Source organism: Diplotaxodon limnothrissa, linkage group LG13, assembly GCF_057381915.1.
Source record: "Diplotaxodon limnothrissa isolate DT_005_m linkage group LG13, D_limnothrissa_male_GT1.1, whole genome shotgun sequence".
Taxonomy (NCBI): Eukaryota; Metazoa; Chordata; class Actinopteri; order Cichliformes; family Cichlidae; genus Diplotaxodon; species Diplotaxodon limnothrissa.
In genome coordinates, this window is record NC_140608.1 from 23,111,010 (window position 1) to 23,127,248 (window position 16,239).

The window sequence follows — 16,239 nt, forward strand, 5'->3', positions numbered from 1 at the left end:
GCAAACTTAAGAACAGCATCCAACAGCCGGCAATGGCCCTCATGACTGCAGTCAGCAGCCAAGGCGATAGAAATATACCAAAACATCACAGAGAGGGTGGAGTTTGATATCTTAAAACAGGACAGAATCTGCACGAATATCAAATCCCTTCATCTACTTAGTTAAGAAGAAAAAAAAAGTACTGCGCTTGTTGTACTGTGTTACAATGCAGCACTTGCACATAGTACTTAGTTACAAGTTTATTTTACTTGTACTTGAGCAAGTGAAAAAGCAACTGTGGCGGAGGCGTGGCCCCGGGCGCAGCTGCAGGGGAGGAGTGGAGCGGAAGGCTCATCAGGGCGGCGCTGCGAGGCCGGTAAGAACAGCTGATGTTGTTTATGGACTGATGATGGTCTCCCTCCGCTGTGTTTATAGTGAGACGAGGAGGAGCGGCCAGGAGAGAGATCAGCTGGGCTCGTGAGCTGTCAGACTGTGTGACTGAGTCAGCTGTCAAAACAACAAACACTTGAATAAATGTGGAAGTTGGCTGTACCTACCTGTGTGTGCGTGTGTCTGTGCCTGGTGTATTCCACAGCAACATTTCCTGTAAGCAGCAGTAATGTCTCCTAATCCCTAATCTATTTACGGGAGCAGGTTTGTAATTTAAACAATCCCATCTTCCTCACATGCCATTTTTAAAATCAGATTATATGCTGAATTTAAATGTATCTCAAAGGAAATCATGGCTGGCTCAATCACTCACAGCTGACGATGAAAACCTCAGTCTGCGGGCTCAAACAGGTGATGCTCAGAGCCTGAGAGGGAGCACTTTTATTTGACTTGTTCATCCAGTTCAGCCTATGCATTTCAGAAACGGATCCAAAATATAACCGACTGTGAGAACTCTCCAATAAAAAAGAGATAGAGGTCAACAACCAAATCTTTCTCCTACCTTCACTGATGCAGTGCTGATTTTGCTCTGAACTCAATCTGACATCCTCGAGTACAGTCCTATTTTCTGCATGACAGGACTGGGCCTTGGTTTCTTCCCAAAAATCCCCAGCAACAGGACTGGACGGGCGGAAGTTTCCATTCAGATCGAGACAGCTGTTCAGGCAAACTTCTCTCTTCCCTCTCCTGACAGCGGCTATCGAGGATGGGGTAACGGTTGCCCTTTTCACAGCCTTTGATGGAGGCTGATCATTAGAGCTGCTGCACGGGGCACAGAAAACACACAGCATGTTCAAAGCAAATAATAATTAGCACTAACTGGGGGAATATTGCCAATGACATGCATTCAAGTAAGCAGGTAATAGGCAATTCAGAGAAAACACACATGGTGATGATAATAACTGAAACAGTCAACAATGCAAAGCACATACAGCACTCAACTTCACAACGGATTTGCTACTTTAATCAATAATGTACTAGAATACTGGCTCCAATGGAAAACTCGCAAAGAATGAAACAAGGCAGCCACTGAACATCCTGGAGCTTATCAGTAACATTATGCACTTGCAAATTACACCAACTGAGCCGCACAATTAATACTGTGCCAAAACAGACCACTGCAGTCCTTGTCAGGGTTAGAATGAAGCGTGTCTTCATCAAGTCCCTCAATCCCTTCAGAGAAACTGAAGCAGTGGAGGAACAGTGGAGAAACCCTTCACAGCTGAGCCCTGTGAACGAGCCCACAGCCAGAGGAAAAACATGTCTTTCTCTCTACAAAGCTGTGTCGTCTCTACCAGAGCAGATTAAAGGGTCTGTCATATTGCCCTGAGCACAAGAGCATGAGCAACGCCTGGATGAAAAGACGTCTGAAAGAAGTGACAGGCTCGCCTCCGTGCTCGTCTCTTTCTTATGTTTAAATACATGCATGCATTCATCCATACACTTAAGTCTACCCAATGCCCAAGGCTAATTGTCAGTATATCAGTAACAATGCAGAAAGAGCTTTAAATGTGTTGACATAGCACTTGTACTGAAAAACTTACCGCATAGCTATTACCATAGGAGCTGCTAATGTGGTTGGCGAGGTTTGCAAAAGAAGGTTTGTTTCTTTTTAATGTTGGCTTTGAATGTGAAAGCGTGCAGAGGAGAAGATGTCATCGTTAATCAGCACTCCATCCCATAACTTATTCCAACATCTTTGTACTCTGCACCGTTGCACATGTAAATAAGCTACCTCCCTTCTCCTGCCACATGGCTTTATCTTAAATTAGAAATCTAACTGTCTATTATAAATCAATTAATAGGGTCTGTATTTTGCCAGTTATTTCCATAATGGTCCTAATTTAAAACTTTGGAAAACATGCCTATAAGAGTTTACCAGAGGCCAAGGTGATGTCTTCAAATTAAACTACATCAAAATAAAATCATGATATGCAATATTATCTGTATTATCTGTATCTGTATGAATAATCTGCAAGATAACATTCAGAAACCATGTTTATTCATATTACACTAGTCAAATGATCTCAAGGTGACTGTTTTATTTCTAAGCAACATCAATTAATAATACTGTGTTGTTATTAGAGCATTTAAAAGCCTTTATATAAGGAGTTAATATTAGTTTATTTATGCCTCACTTCATTAGCTTAAACAACAGGCACTGTCTTTACAAGAAAAAACAAGCAAACAAAAAAAAAAAACCCCCGAACCAAAACCACTGTTTAAAAAGATAAACGATATGAGGAAAAAAATGCTTACAGTGTGGAAGTGCTGCAGTTTACCAAGCAATGCAATACACCCAGTAAGTCATCTTCCCAGTAGAGATCAGTGAATCTCTCCTTCACGATGCTGGCAAACGCCTGGTATTGGAGGTCCCTCAAAGAGAAGATGAACTCCCCTCGGAAAATGAAAAGCAGATTTTCAAATGAATATGTCTGAAAAAGAAAATCAGTGCAATAAAAATGCAAACTGGCATTAATAGAACATTACAATCTTAGACTTCGGGGCATCTATTCCTTATAACACTGAAGTCTACCCTATATGGGCAAAAGTAGTGGGCCACCTCCACATTACAACTACAGGAACTGCAGCCATAGAAATCTATGTCATGAAGTTCCTGGCACACAGCTTTTGTGTTGATGGTAATGCCAGAGGAGGTCTAGAACTCTACAGTTATTGAGTTAGCGTAGCGTTTTTATGCACTATTCCCCTCAGCAATTGGCGACCCCCCCACTCTGTAACTTTATGTGGTGCTTTCTGGTTGACTTGCCATTCCACTTTGCAATAATAATTGTAATAGTGGCATCCTATAACAGCAGAATTCAGTGTACTCCTCAGAATGACTAATTCTTTCATAGATGTACGTATAGGCCGACTGCATGGCTACATGCTTGATTTTTACATAACTGTGGCAAAAAGCCCCTGAATTCAAAGATGTGGCCCAATACTTCTGTCCAAATAGTGTATCTAGTATTCCCAGAATATAGGCAAGTAAAGGAAGCAACAGTGTTACATGTTTGCCAAGTAAATGTAGGAACATTGTACACTGTGTGATCACAAAATGCAAAAGCAAAACAGAACATGCATGCTTCCGGTCGCATTCCTGACTCGATGAAGCACCCTTTGGGACTGGAGTGCTGTGTTGGCATGGAACAAACTTGCATTTGGTCTCTGGGTTATAGTTTGACTTACTCAAAGTGATCAGAAGGGGACTTCCATAGAGTGAAGAAGTAATAGCAATGCTGGGAAAAGTCCCAGTGTGCACAAAGAGAAAACTCTGAAGAAGAGATCTACCAAATTTAAATCAGTTGAGGTTTTTATGTTATTATGAGTGGACTACCAAAGAATGGATTTTACCCTGTCAAATTAAGCTGGGTGTTGTTTGACTGTTAATTAGCTGTTAATAAAGCACTGTATATATTCTTCTATTATTTATTGATATAATTCAACTGCTAATGTTATGATTATGATTGCATTAATCTTACAAAGTTTGCACATACGGTGGAGAAGCCAGACCGTGTACTATTATATTTTTCCATTTATTAGTCTAAAAAGATTGATAAAAGGAAATTAGCTACTTCAATGTTTCTCCCTGCTGTATAATCCTTACTTTTGCAATCTGTTTTGGATTGACTATACTATCCACGGATAAGGATGAGTCTCCAGACCTGGGTTCTGTAGAGAAATTGATCACAGTAGTCCAATTCATTGGAATTGTTTGTCTGCTTGCGTATCAATCCCGCTTATCATTTCCACTTGCACTTGAGCTACAAACAGTCTGCAGCGTGGATCTAGACATTACTTTTATTTTTATTGCTTAGCATTAGCATGCTGTCTATACAGGGGCTTGCAAAGAGCTGAACTGAAGTTGCATTAGCAGCATAATGCACGTATAAATAAAGAGGATGTATGTTATATCACAAGACGGCTGATAGATTTGTTTCACTAACTCATCTACACAAGGCATTTTCTAAAGGGTATAGCAAAGGTGGCAGTTTGTCGTGAAACAACAATGGCAATCTCCACATTTTGACTTTTTTTTTTCTCTTTTTCTCTTTTTGACTTTAATTGCGAAATTTCGACATGGTGTTCTTATATTGTCTGTTCTTCTTCTTTCTTGTATATTGTTTTCTTTACTTTCACACCTTTGTGGTATTGCTTCCAAATTTCAGTGTGCAAGAAAATGTACATTGACAATAAAAAAGTTCTAAGTTCTAAGTTCTATTCTCAAAACGATTAACAATATTTTTTTTCTTAATGTGGCCCTAATACTCAGTCATAACCAGACCCTGAACTTCAACAGGCAACAAACCGAAGAAAGAAACGTAAAAGTAATGTAACGAGTAGTATAACGACTTTCCCTTGGGAGTAATTAAGTAACGTAGTGTGTTACTTTTAAGAAAAGTGTTCTGTGTAATATGTTCAAAACGTTAGGCTACTTTTTTGGAATAATGACCCCAACACTGATCGCAGCAAATAGGAGAAATACCTCTAAGATGCAAAAATACTAATACTACTTAGATATGGTCGTGACTCTCAAAGCGGAGCCAATGAGAACTCAACATGAATCGATAAGGAATCAAACCAAAAAGTAATATCAATTATGGAATCGGAATCCTTTAAATTCTTATGAAATCCAATGCCTACCCACAGATATAAATATAACTATCTGTAGATACATACCCATGGCAATGTCCTCATGCCCATTGTCCAAATATCCATCAAGGGAAAACTCCCCCTTCAACAGATCGATCACCTCCTTTAAGGCAGGGTGGACATCTGGGGAGCTGGATGTTCGAGCAGACTGGTTCTCACCTTGTGTTCTTGGATTTGTTTGGACCTTGTATGCTCCAAGCACACTGTGCTCCATGCAGGAGTCGGAAATGACTGAGCTTCCACTAAAATGTGATGATGGTGGTTCATACTCCTGTGGTCCAGGCCTAACAGGCACATTAAGACAGTCAATAAACGAACCATCAGTGCTCTCTGTGATTAGCCCCTGCAAAGGCTGAGGGACCAAGGAGAGATTTATATCCAACCCGAGGACAGACTCGGGAGCCTTGACCTGCACAGGCACTAGAGAAAGATGCCCTGTTGTGGGGTTCTGCCGAAAGAGGTAATTATTGAAAATACCACAACCATTGAGGTTAGTGGATAATGGCAGAGAAACAGAGACTTCGAGATAAGATATATCAGGGAGAGAAGAAGGGGAGTCGACCAGCATCTTGCTGCTAGAAGTTGTAAAAGATGTAGTTTTCTCCTGAGTACGGAGATTGGGTTCAGTTTGTGGAGGAAGTTGGTACTCAGAGGGTGGAGTGAAATCGAGGCTGCTTTTCACAATTTGATCCCTGCCTTTGGTGAATCCATCCATAGTCCTGTAAAATAGACAGTCAATCAAATCATTTCTCATAGGTATTAGGTGCATAACATTTATTGTAAATGTTTTTTTTGTTTACTTTTTGATGGATCATAGCTATATACTTTACCAAACTGTCTCAGCATTCATGGAAAATATTTTCATTCACTGGCTTACCAAGATTTAGAGAAGTGAAATGTTACCATTTGTTGATATATTTTTATATATGTGCCTGTAAGACACTAATACCAACAGAAAATGTATATGTTTGTTTAATACATAGAGCAATGTGTTGACTGACTGCATGCTATTGCTGTCTTGTCACCATCTTATATTGCAACAATATTGCTTTACAGATGGCAACGGCCTGCAAGTGGTCACAGACCAGGTCCCCATCTAAAAAAAAAACCAAAAAAACAAAACAATTGAAAGACGACAAAACTGTAAATTCAACCATTTACATAGCTGCAATATTTTTATATTTCTAATCAACAGAGTGCCTCAGAAATTTTTCTGCTTTTATGTGATCCAAGCTCCCAAAACCAGAGCTGGTGTGTCAAGTGATCAACAAGTGACTTTTATTTTCATTGCCAGATCATTTACAAACATTCTTATGACCATGACAATGACAACAAGTAACTATACGTAATAAGAAGGTCAACGTGAAATTACAGCTTGTGGTTTTGACATTTTGGTTTATACTATCAAAATGATTTGATTGCTTTAAAAAGTGTTTGCTAGTACGGCCCAATTTTAGGCCTTTATCTTTAAAGAGAACCACCCTAGCTGTTTTTCTTCTGATTTTAGCCTTTGTGCTAAGCTAGGCTAACCAGCCTCCCATCTAACGCTCAGAAAAAAAAGCACATTAGTGTATTTACAAAAATGGTTCTGAAACCTTTGTTTTACAAATAGATTGATCATTGTTGTTTAATATAATGTAAAGCCGTAATATCACTTTTGTATTCCTACCCTTCAGTGTCATTTGAAAAATGCTGGTCCCCCCCCTCTAAACCTCCTTCACTGGTCAGGATGATGGGGGTGAAGTGTGTGGCGGTGGAAGTGAAGGCCTCTGGGAGCTGGAGTTCCTGATTGACTGGATAGCTGTGGGGAACAGGGCCAGGCACAGGAGCCAGTCGGCTCTCAGTGGCCATGGGGACAAAGCCTACACACAGTTACCACAGTGCCATTTACAATATCAGTGATATTGTCTCGTGCAATGTACAAAATACCATCAGCTTTAATTCTGATTCAAATTAATGAGACCAAATACATTTTTATTAGTTTGTTTCAGAGGGGGCTTCCTAATATTTCATACATTTAGGATATGTAAAATATTGTACATGTTAAAGTAAAATGTATTGCACGAGGGTCATCCCTACTTAAGTAAAGCTGCCCTACCACTGTTGTTTTCAGCAGACTCTTCACATGAATTTTGGCATGTTTCAGTGGTCGTCAAATCTTCTGCATCTGAGAATTTTAAGGTTGGCTGAAAAGAAAATACAATATGTTCATGACAACTAGAACTGACTATTCAGTGACACAAAACACAACCGACACTGAGCACAAGAAGCTGACACTGACACTTTACTAATACACAGGTACAACAGCATTAATATATCTGTGGTGAAAAAAGCTCCTCCTTGAATCGCTACCTTATCGTGGTGGAGGGGTTTGTGTGTCCCAGGGATCCCAGGGGCTATGTTGTCTGGGGGCTTTTGCCCCCTGGTAGGGTCTCCCATGGCAAATTGGCCCTGGGTGAGGGACCAGACAAAGAGCGATTCAGAAGACCCTTATGAAAAGGACACCGAGGGAACAGTTTACCCTGCCCGGGATAGGGTTACCGGGGCCCTGGAGCCAGGCCCGGGGAGGGTGCCCGAGGGCGAGCGTCTGGTGGCCGGGCCTTAGTCCATGGGGGGGGGGTGCTGGAGGGTGCTCCACCTGGAGACTCTGTTGTCCTGCTGGGAGACTTCAATGCTCACGTGGGTAACGACAGCGAGACCTGGAGGGGTGTGATTGGGAGGAACGGCCTCCCTGATCTGAACCCGAGCGGTGCTTTGTTATTGGACTTCTGTGCTAATCACAGTTTGGCCATAACGAACACCCTGTTCGAACATAAGAGTGTCCATAAGTGCACGTGGCACCAGGACGCTCTAGCCCGTAGGTCGATGATCGATTTTGTAATCGTATCAGCAGACCTGCGACCTTATGTTCTGGACACTCGGGTAAAGAGAGGGGCTGAGCTGTCAACTGATCACCACCTGGTGGTGAGTTGGATCAGGTGGCGGGGGAGGACGCTGGACAAACCTGGTGCACCTAAACGCGTAGTGAGGGTGTGCTGGGAACGTCTAGCAGAGGCCCCAGTCCGCGAGATCTTCAACGCACACCTCCGGCAGAGCTTCAACAGCATTCCGAGGGAGACTGGGGACATTGAGTCCGAATGGACCATGTTCAGCGTCTCCATTGCCGAAGCTGCTGCATTGAGCTGCGGCCGCAAGGTGGTGGGTGCCTGCCGCGGTGGTAATCCCCGAACCAAATGGTGGACACCAGAGGTGAAGGGAGCCACCAGGCTGAAGAAGGAGTCCTATCGGGCTTGGTTAGCCTGTGGGACTCCGGAGGCAGCCGACAGGTATCGACAGGCCAAGCGGAATGCGGCTCGGGCAGTGGCTGAAGCAAAAACTCGGGTGTGGGAGGAGTTCGGAGAGGCCATGGAAAAAGACTTTCGGACTGCCTCGAAGAGATTCTGGCAAACCGTCAGGCGTCTCAGGAAGGGAAAGCGGTGCTCTACCTGCACTGTGTATAGTGCTGGCGGAGCGCTGCTGACGTCGACTGAGAAAATTGTCAGGCGGTGGAAGGAATACTTCGAGGACCTCCTTAATCCCACTGACACGTCTTCCGAGGAGGAAGCAGAGTCTGGGGATGAGGGGAATGACCCGCCAATTTCCGGGGGCGAGGTCACTGAGGCAGTTAAACAACTCCTTGGTGGCAGAGCCCCTGGTGTTGATGAGGTCCGCCCCGAGTTCCTGAAGGCTCTGGACGTTGTAGGGCTGTCCTGGTTGACACGCCTCAGCAATGTTGCGTGGAGATCAGGGGCAGTACCTGTGGACTGGCAGACCGGGGTGGTGGTCCCCATCTTTAAGAAGGGGGACCGAAGGGTGTGTTCCAACTACAGGGGGATCACACTCCTCAGCCTCCCTGGGAAAGTCTATGCCAGGGTGCTGGAAAGGAGAGTTCGTCCGCTAGTCGAACCTCGGATACAGGAGGAACAATGCGGTTTTCGTCCTGGTCGCGGAACACTGGACCAGCTCTTTATCCTCTCCAGGATACTTGAGGGTGCATGGGAGTTTGCCCAACCAGTCTACATGTGTTTTGTGGACTTGGAGAAGGCATTCAACCGTGTTCCTCGGGGTGTCCTGTGGGAGGTGTTGCGGGAGTATGGGGTGTCTGGCCCATTGCTACGGGCCATTCGATCCCTATACAACCGTTGCAAGAGCTTGGTTCGCATTGCCGGCAATAAGTCGGACTCGTTCCCAGTGGGTGATGGGCTCCGCCAGGGCTGCCCTTTGTCTCCGGTTCTGTTCATAATGTTTATGGACAGGATTTCTAGGCGCAGCCAAGTGGCGGAGGGCTTTCGCTTTGGTGGCCTCAGAATCTCATCTCTGATTTTTGCGGATGATGTGGTTCTGTTGGCTTCATCGGGTGAGGGCCTCCAGCTCGCACTGGAACGGTTCGCAGCCGAGTGTGAAGCAGCGGGAATGAGGATCAGCACCTCCAAATCTGAGGCCATGGTTCTCAGCCGGAAAAGGGTGGTGTGCCCACTCCGGGTCGGGGATGAGTTCCTGCCCCAAGTGGAGGAGTTCAAGTATCTCGGGGTCTTGTTCGCGAGTGATGGGAGAAGGGAGCCGGAGATCGACAGACGGATTGGGGCTGCAGCTGCAGTAAAGCAGAGGCTGCACCGGTCCGTCGTGGTGAAGAGGGAGCTGAGTGTAAAAGCGAAGCTCTCAATTTACCGGTCGATCTACGTCCCTACCCTCACCTATGGCCACGAGCTGTGGGTAGTGACCGAAAGAACCAGATCGCGGATACAAGCGGCAGAAATGAGCTTCCTCCGAAGGGTGGCTGGCCTCTCCCTTAGAGATAGGGTGAGCCCCTCCCGGCCATCCGGGCCAGCCGAGAGATTATATCTCTCGGCTGGGAACGCCTTGGTATTCCCCCGGATAAGCTGGAGGAGGTGGCTGGGGAGAGGGAGGTCTGGGCCTCTTTGCTTAGGCTGCTGCCCCCGCGACCCGGCCCCGGATAAAGCGGATGAGGATGGATGGATGGATGAAAAAAGGTTTACCGGGTGAACTCTGCTGATGAGGTTGTTCCAGACAGTCTCAGCATTTGTCCCCTGGCGTGATAAGTAGTCACAACAGCTCTGGAACAGATCCACATGAGAGTAAGTGTGATAGCAATACAAGGCACTTCATACACAGATATGGATAATGTCAGAACTAATTCTCTCCTGAAATAGCTCAAGGGTTAAAAACAAAACAAAAAAAAAACACGCAGCAACCCTTTAAAAAGGATTGACAGGGTAACAGTAACAGTAAATTATGGCATTTGTCACAGAGTTCTTTGTTGACATAATGACAAGGGAAAAAAGAGATTACTCTAAGCAATGATGCTTCTCTTTGAAGTTGTGATATCTGCACAGTGATAAACAAAATCAAAATGGGCTTTATTTATAGAAAACTTTGCAAACAAGAAAGTGTAATGCAAAGTCCATTTTATAATAAATTATTTAAAAAAGGTGTCATTAGAATACACAAATCAGTGATAGAATAGAAAGTCTATGCTGAATAAAAGTATTAAAAAATGGGCAGGGATTCATGGCTTTGATGCTCATGTTAGCATATCTTTATATTTATTTGGAAGGGACATTCCACATTGATTAACGCCAGCACTTAAATTCATCATGTACATTTTTAGCAAGCAATGTTTACCATGTTCACTTCATAGTTTAGTATTCTAACATAAGTTAGAAATAAATGTATGATAAATTGTAGATACATTTTTGCTTGTATTTGCTTTGTATTTGGTGCTTGACTAATTCTTTTAGCATTTTACATTAACATGTCATTAGTACTAAAAAGAGAGCTGAGTGTAAAAGCAAAGCTCTCAATTTACTGGTCGATCCACATCCCTACCCTCACCTATGATCATGAGCTGTGGGTAGTGACCGAAAGAACGAGATCACGGATACAAGCAGTGGAAATGAGCTTCCTCTGAAGGGTGGCTGACTTCTCCCATCTGGGAGAGGCTCAGAGTAGAGGCAAGGCAAGGCAAGGCAAGGCAAGTTTATTTGTATAGCACAATTCAACAACAAGATGATTCAAAGTGCTTTACAGAGACATTAGAAACAAGAACAAATAAAAAGCATGATTTAAAATTGAATAAAACAAGCAAATAAACTAACTAACTAATTAACAAACAAACAAACAAACAAACAAACAAACAACAGTATATAAAATCAAAACAGATAAAATCAGAACAGTAGATAAAATCAGTAGTTAAATGTAAGTTTTGAAATTTAAGCTTAAAGTGTGGATTTGGTGCTTTATTCAAATGCAGCTGAGAACAGGTGAGTCTTCAACCTGGATTTAAATAAACTGAGTGTTTCAGCTGATCTGAGGCTTTCTGGGAGTTTGTTCCAGATATAAGGAGCATAAAAGCTGAATGCAGCTTCTCCGTGTCTGGTTCTGACTCTGGGAACTGATAAAAAAACGGATCCAGATGACCTGAGGGATCTGGATGGTTCATACTGGGTCAGGAGGTCATTGATGTATTTTGGTCCTAAACCATTCAGAGCTTTATAGGCCAGCATCAGAACTTTAAAGTCTATCCTCTGACGGACAGGCAGCCAGTGTAAGGACCTCAGAGCTGGACTGATGTGGTCCACTTTTTTGGTCTTAGTGAGGACTCGAGCAGCAGAGTTCTGAATGAGCTGTAGTTGTCTGACTGATTTTTTAGGTAGACCTGTAAAGATGCTGTTACAGTAATCAAGCCTACTAAAGATGAATGCATGGACTAGTTTTTCCAGGTCCTGTTGAGACATCAGATCTTTTATCCTTGATATATTCTTGAGGTGATAGTAAGCTGACTTTGTTATTGTCTTAATGTGTTTTTCTAAGTTTAGGTCTGCATCCATCACTACACCCAAATTTCTCGCCTGGTTTGTGGTTTTTAGATGTATAGATTGAAGTTCTCTGGTGACCTGTAATCGTTTTTCTTTGGCGCCAAAGACTATTACCTCAGTTTTGTTTTTGTTTAGCTGGAGAAAATTGTGGCACAACCAGTCATTGATTTCCTCAATGCATTTACCAAGAGCCTGTACAGGGCCTCGGTCTCCTGGTGACATTGTGATATATATTTGTGTGTCATCTGCATAGCTGTGATAGTTTATTTTGTTGTTGTTTATCATCTGTGCCAGTGGGAGCATGTAGATGTTAAACAGAAGGGGTCCCAAGATGGAACCTTGGGGAACTCCACATGTGATACTTGTCTGCTCAGATGTGAAGTTACCTATTGATACAAAGTATTTCCTGTTTTCTACGTATGTTTTGAACCAGTTTAGTACAGTTCCTGAAAGACCTGTCCAGTTCTCCAGTCGTTTGAGTAATATGTTGTGGTCAACTGTATCAAATGCTGCACTGAGATCCAGTAAAACTAGGACTGACATTTTTCCACTGTCTGTATTCAGACATATGTCATTAAACACTTTGGTCAGAGCGGTTTCAGTGCTGTGGTTCTGTCTAAAACCTGACTGGAAGGCATCGTAGCAATTATTCTGTTTTAAGAAGTAACTGAGCTGTTGAGAAACTGCTTTTTCAATGATCTTACTTAAAAACGGGAGATTTGAGATCGGCCTGTAGTTGTTCATTTGTGTCTTGTCAAGATTGTCCTTTTTCAGTATAGGTTTGATTACAGCAGTTTTTAGTGATTCTGGAAACACACCTGATAATAAAGAAAAGTTGACAATCTGTAACAGGTCTGACTCTAAAGTCTTTGAGACCTTTTTGAAAAAACTTGTTGGCAGGACATCTAAACAGGAAAGGAGCCAGTTGAGGTGGCTTGGGCATCTGACAAGGATGCTTCCTGGGCGGCTCCTGGGTGAGGTCTTCACGGGATGTCCCACCGGGTGGAGGACCCGGGGCAAACCCAGGACACGTTGGACAGATTATATCTCCCTGGGAACGCCTTGGTGTTTCCCCGGACAAGCTGTAGGAGGTGGCTGAGGCGAGGGAGGTCTGGGCTTCTCTGCTTAGGCTGCTGCCCTTGCTACCCGGCCACGGATAAGCAGAAGAAGATGAAAGGATGGATGGATAGTACTGAATGCATGGGGGCATACAGTATCAAATGGGTGTTGCAAATCAACTGCATTTATTAAACTGATTATAAATAAGTATGACCACTTCTGTAAAAGCAGAGGTTCTGTCAGTTTGCTGGTCTGAATCATTGTAATGTGTGATAGCAAAATGCCCTGGAGGAAAGCAGGGCTGAACTGCTTGACCCTTTTTTGTTTTTTTATTTTCATTACTGACACTTGATTGTCCAATCAAATATCAGATCTCTTAATGCAACCAGCCTTTCACTATAGATAGAACATGGCAGCACGGCTGAAAGTTTTTGCTGAAATTAGGTCAAGCAACAGGACAATGATGCCAGGAAAATCTAGAACAGAATAGCCGTAAAGGAAAATAACAAGGTGTTGCAATGGTGCAGTCAAAGTTGAGACCTCAACCTGATTGAAATGCTGTGGTGAATGAATGGCTTCAAACCTCAATAAAATCAACCCCTCTATAAAATAAAGCAGAAAGACAAGTGGATTTATTTACAGTGAAAAGGTGAGTTAACAGTTCGAGTCTATAATCCAAAAAGGGCAGTGCAGTGATACGGCGACCTCTCCTCACGGTGACAGTGCAGTAATAATCCACAACAACTCCTGGTGCCGGCTCCTCCTCCAATCCCTGAACCCCGGTTTAGTTCAACGTTCCAGCGTTGGTTGTGACTCAACCGCCCCGTTAAATAGGTCTGCGCTGGCAAGGTAATTCTGCACAGGTGCGATGATTCTAGCTCAGGACACTCCCCTCCGGTCAACTGCCGTTCCGTGCCACGGCTTCCGGAAGTACATGTTCCAGCAGAAAAACACATGCACAGGATGGAGAGGAGAACACGACACAGTACACACAAACACCACAACAAATTGGCAAGACGATCAGTGAGGACCGTCTAGCCATGACACATAAAGTCTTTTATGAAACAAAGACTCCAGGTTCTGATAAAGTTAGTTCTACAAACTATTAAATCATTTGGTTTGGTAGTTTTTTACATACTGCTTCTGCAATTTATCTGTTGTATTTTACTAACTTTAAGTCCTGGTAAGGATCAGATCTTTTTTTTTATTATGTCCTGATAAATAAAACATTAGAATTTAAAGATGGGATACATTGTTTTGTTTTTTTTACCATGACTTTATATCTGACCATAAAACTCAAAACCCGACAAACCTGTTTAGCATGTTAACATATGCTAATTAGTACTGAAGCCACAGTTGCATAGTCTGACATTTTTTATTTGCTCATAAGTGGAAATATTCGATGTCCTAAGCTTTACAAAAACCTCCAAGTCTTCTAGAGACCACAGAGGCCAGAAATACGGAAAAAAATAATTTGTGCAACAGCAAAGGTCACGAGGAAACCATGATATCAATGGAATCAAGCTGCTGCTGTGGCTCTTTGCTATCAAAAATCAAAAAGTCTGTAGTATTGTTCTGAAATCTTCAGTAGTGCTCTTAAACTAACAACAGTAAAGACTCCCCGTGGCCTCTAAAATGGCACTGGGAATTCTGTACTGCATTTTAAATGCTTAAAAAAAGTCATTAATTCTATTCTATAAATATAAGCACCTACCTTTGTAAGATAACTCCGGGCTTCTGTTTAACATGCCAGCGTGTTTGTTCTAAATGTAAGTTTTACAACCCAATTTTCATTTGTAACAAAAACAAAAAAAAGCACAAATACTGAAATCAAATTGTCATGTTGTATTTTTACAATAACTTTCTGATGACAAAAATATCACTAGCTGGAGACATTCTTGTCAGAAATTTCAGGAATTCAAAAAGCACTGTGATAGTTCATTTGAAGCTAATGTGGTAAAAGACTGTGATGCCTTTGTATGTGTTCAAAGAAGAAAACAGAGTAACAACCAGCTAGTGATAAAGGGTTTTCTTGTCTGGCAGTGTCAGGCATAGAGCCCCACAGATAATTTGCTTTGACAACCACATAAAGACTTTCATTAGAGAAAAACTAGCAACTCATAGTGTTAGATTAAGGTGACAATTCATGTTTTTTAAATAATAATAATAATAATAATAATAATAATAATGGGTTATGATACTTTTTTAGCCATGTCGATGGTAGGTCGCTCGATAGGCGTCCTCTTAGCCATCTCCAGGAGCAGTCTCTTTAATTTCCGAGGCATCGCCAGTTTTTGATTAGGTGATAAACTGAACTTGGCTGTGGCCCAGAGAATGGCAGCAACCCCATACACGCAAACCTGAGCAAAGACAGACGAGAACAAAAAGAAGCGGGTGGGGGTTAATTTGAAATAAATTATTTAAAATTTCGCTTTAAAAATTAATGAAAGCAGTTCTGACAGACCGACCTTCTCTGTTACAATTCCATGCTCTTGATATTCAGGAGCAAGATAAAATTCATCTCTAGATCCTGCAAAGGACACTTACAGTTAGTTCCTAAAGTCAACATATACTCATACACGTTGGATAAGAGTGCATTTTCAGTGAGTATTTTGAGAGTATACAACTAGAGATTGCAAATCCCTCCCCAAAAAACATGAAAAACACAACAGCAGATGACTAAGAAGTACCTACCTATGTTTTTAGGTTTCAAAAAAAGCACTTCTCCCTTGCAGCCCACATGCGCCGTGTCCAGGCATAAATAGGCTAACAGAAAAGAGAGAAATCAGCTGCACAGAAGAATTGTGAGCTAGAACCATGCAACGTAATTTGCATAATATTTCTAGTCAGTTTTTTTCTCTCCGCTTTGGAACTTTCTACCAGTCTATTGTAAGCGCTAGCTCTAAAATGAAGAGAAAACTGCTGTTGCAGGGATAGTTTCTTCCTGGTTTTGTGAACACAGTGGGTAAAATCACCTGGAAAGTCAATGTAGCTCTGCAGTGAGGTTAGGCAGGTGTAACACAGAGCCCACAGCTCATTAACTGTCAGCCTCCGTCCACAACGAGCAAGCAACTCTCTTAGAGAGATCCACTGGAAAGAAAACAAGAACAAACCAATCTTAAAAAGGGAATGTGTTACAGATTAAAGAGTTTCAGATGCTCCCTCAGAAGGCCTAATTAACTCTAACTGGAGCAATTCCAATCTATTTTTTAATGCTTCT

The 16,239-nt window shown here is 42.5% G+C and overlaps 1 protein-coding gene across 2 annotated transcripts in view; it reads right to left on the bottom strand.

Annotated features, from left to right (window-relative positions):
- The window catches only part of kndc1 (kinase non-catalytic C-lobe domain containing 1), a 50,228-nt gene that overhangs the window by 12,532 nt on the left and 21,457 nt on the right, over positions 1-16,239 (bottom strand). For both annotated transcript variants that reach the window (XM_085369550.1, XM_085369548.1), the window contains exons 8-17: positions 15,995-16,109; positions 15,714-15,785; positions 15,488-15,549; positions 15,221-15,379; positions 10,122-10,199; positions 7,184-7,271; positions 6,755-6,947; positions 5,113-5,804; positions 2,689-2,827; positions 932-1,191 (exon numbers count right to left, since the gene is read on the bottom strand). In XM_085369550.1, coding sequence (XP_085225676.1) covers positions 932-1,191; positions 2,689-2,827; positions 5,113-5,804; positions 6,755-6,947; positions 7,184-7,271; positions 10,122-10,199; positions 15,221-15,379; positions 15,488-15,549; positions 15,714-15,785; positions 15,995-16,109 — 1,858 coding nt within the window. The remainder of the gene's footprint in view (positions 1-931; positions 1,192-2,688; positions 2,828-5,112; positions 5,805-6,754; positions 6,948-7,183; positions 7,272-10,121; positions 10,200-15,220; positions 15,380-15,487; positions 15,550-15,713; positions 15,786-15,994; positions 16,110-16,239) is intronic.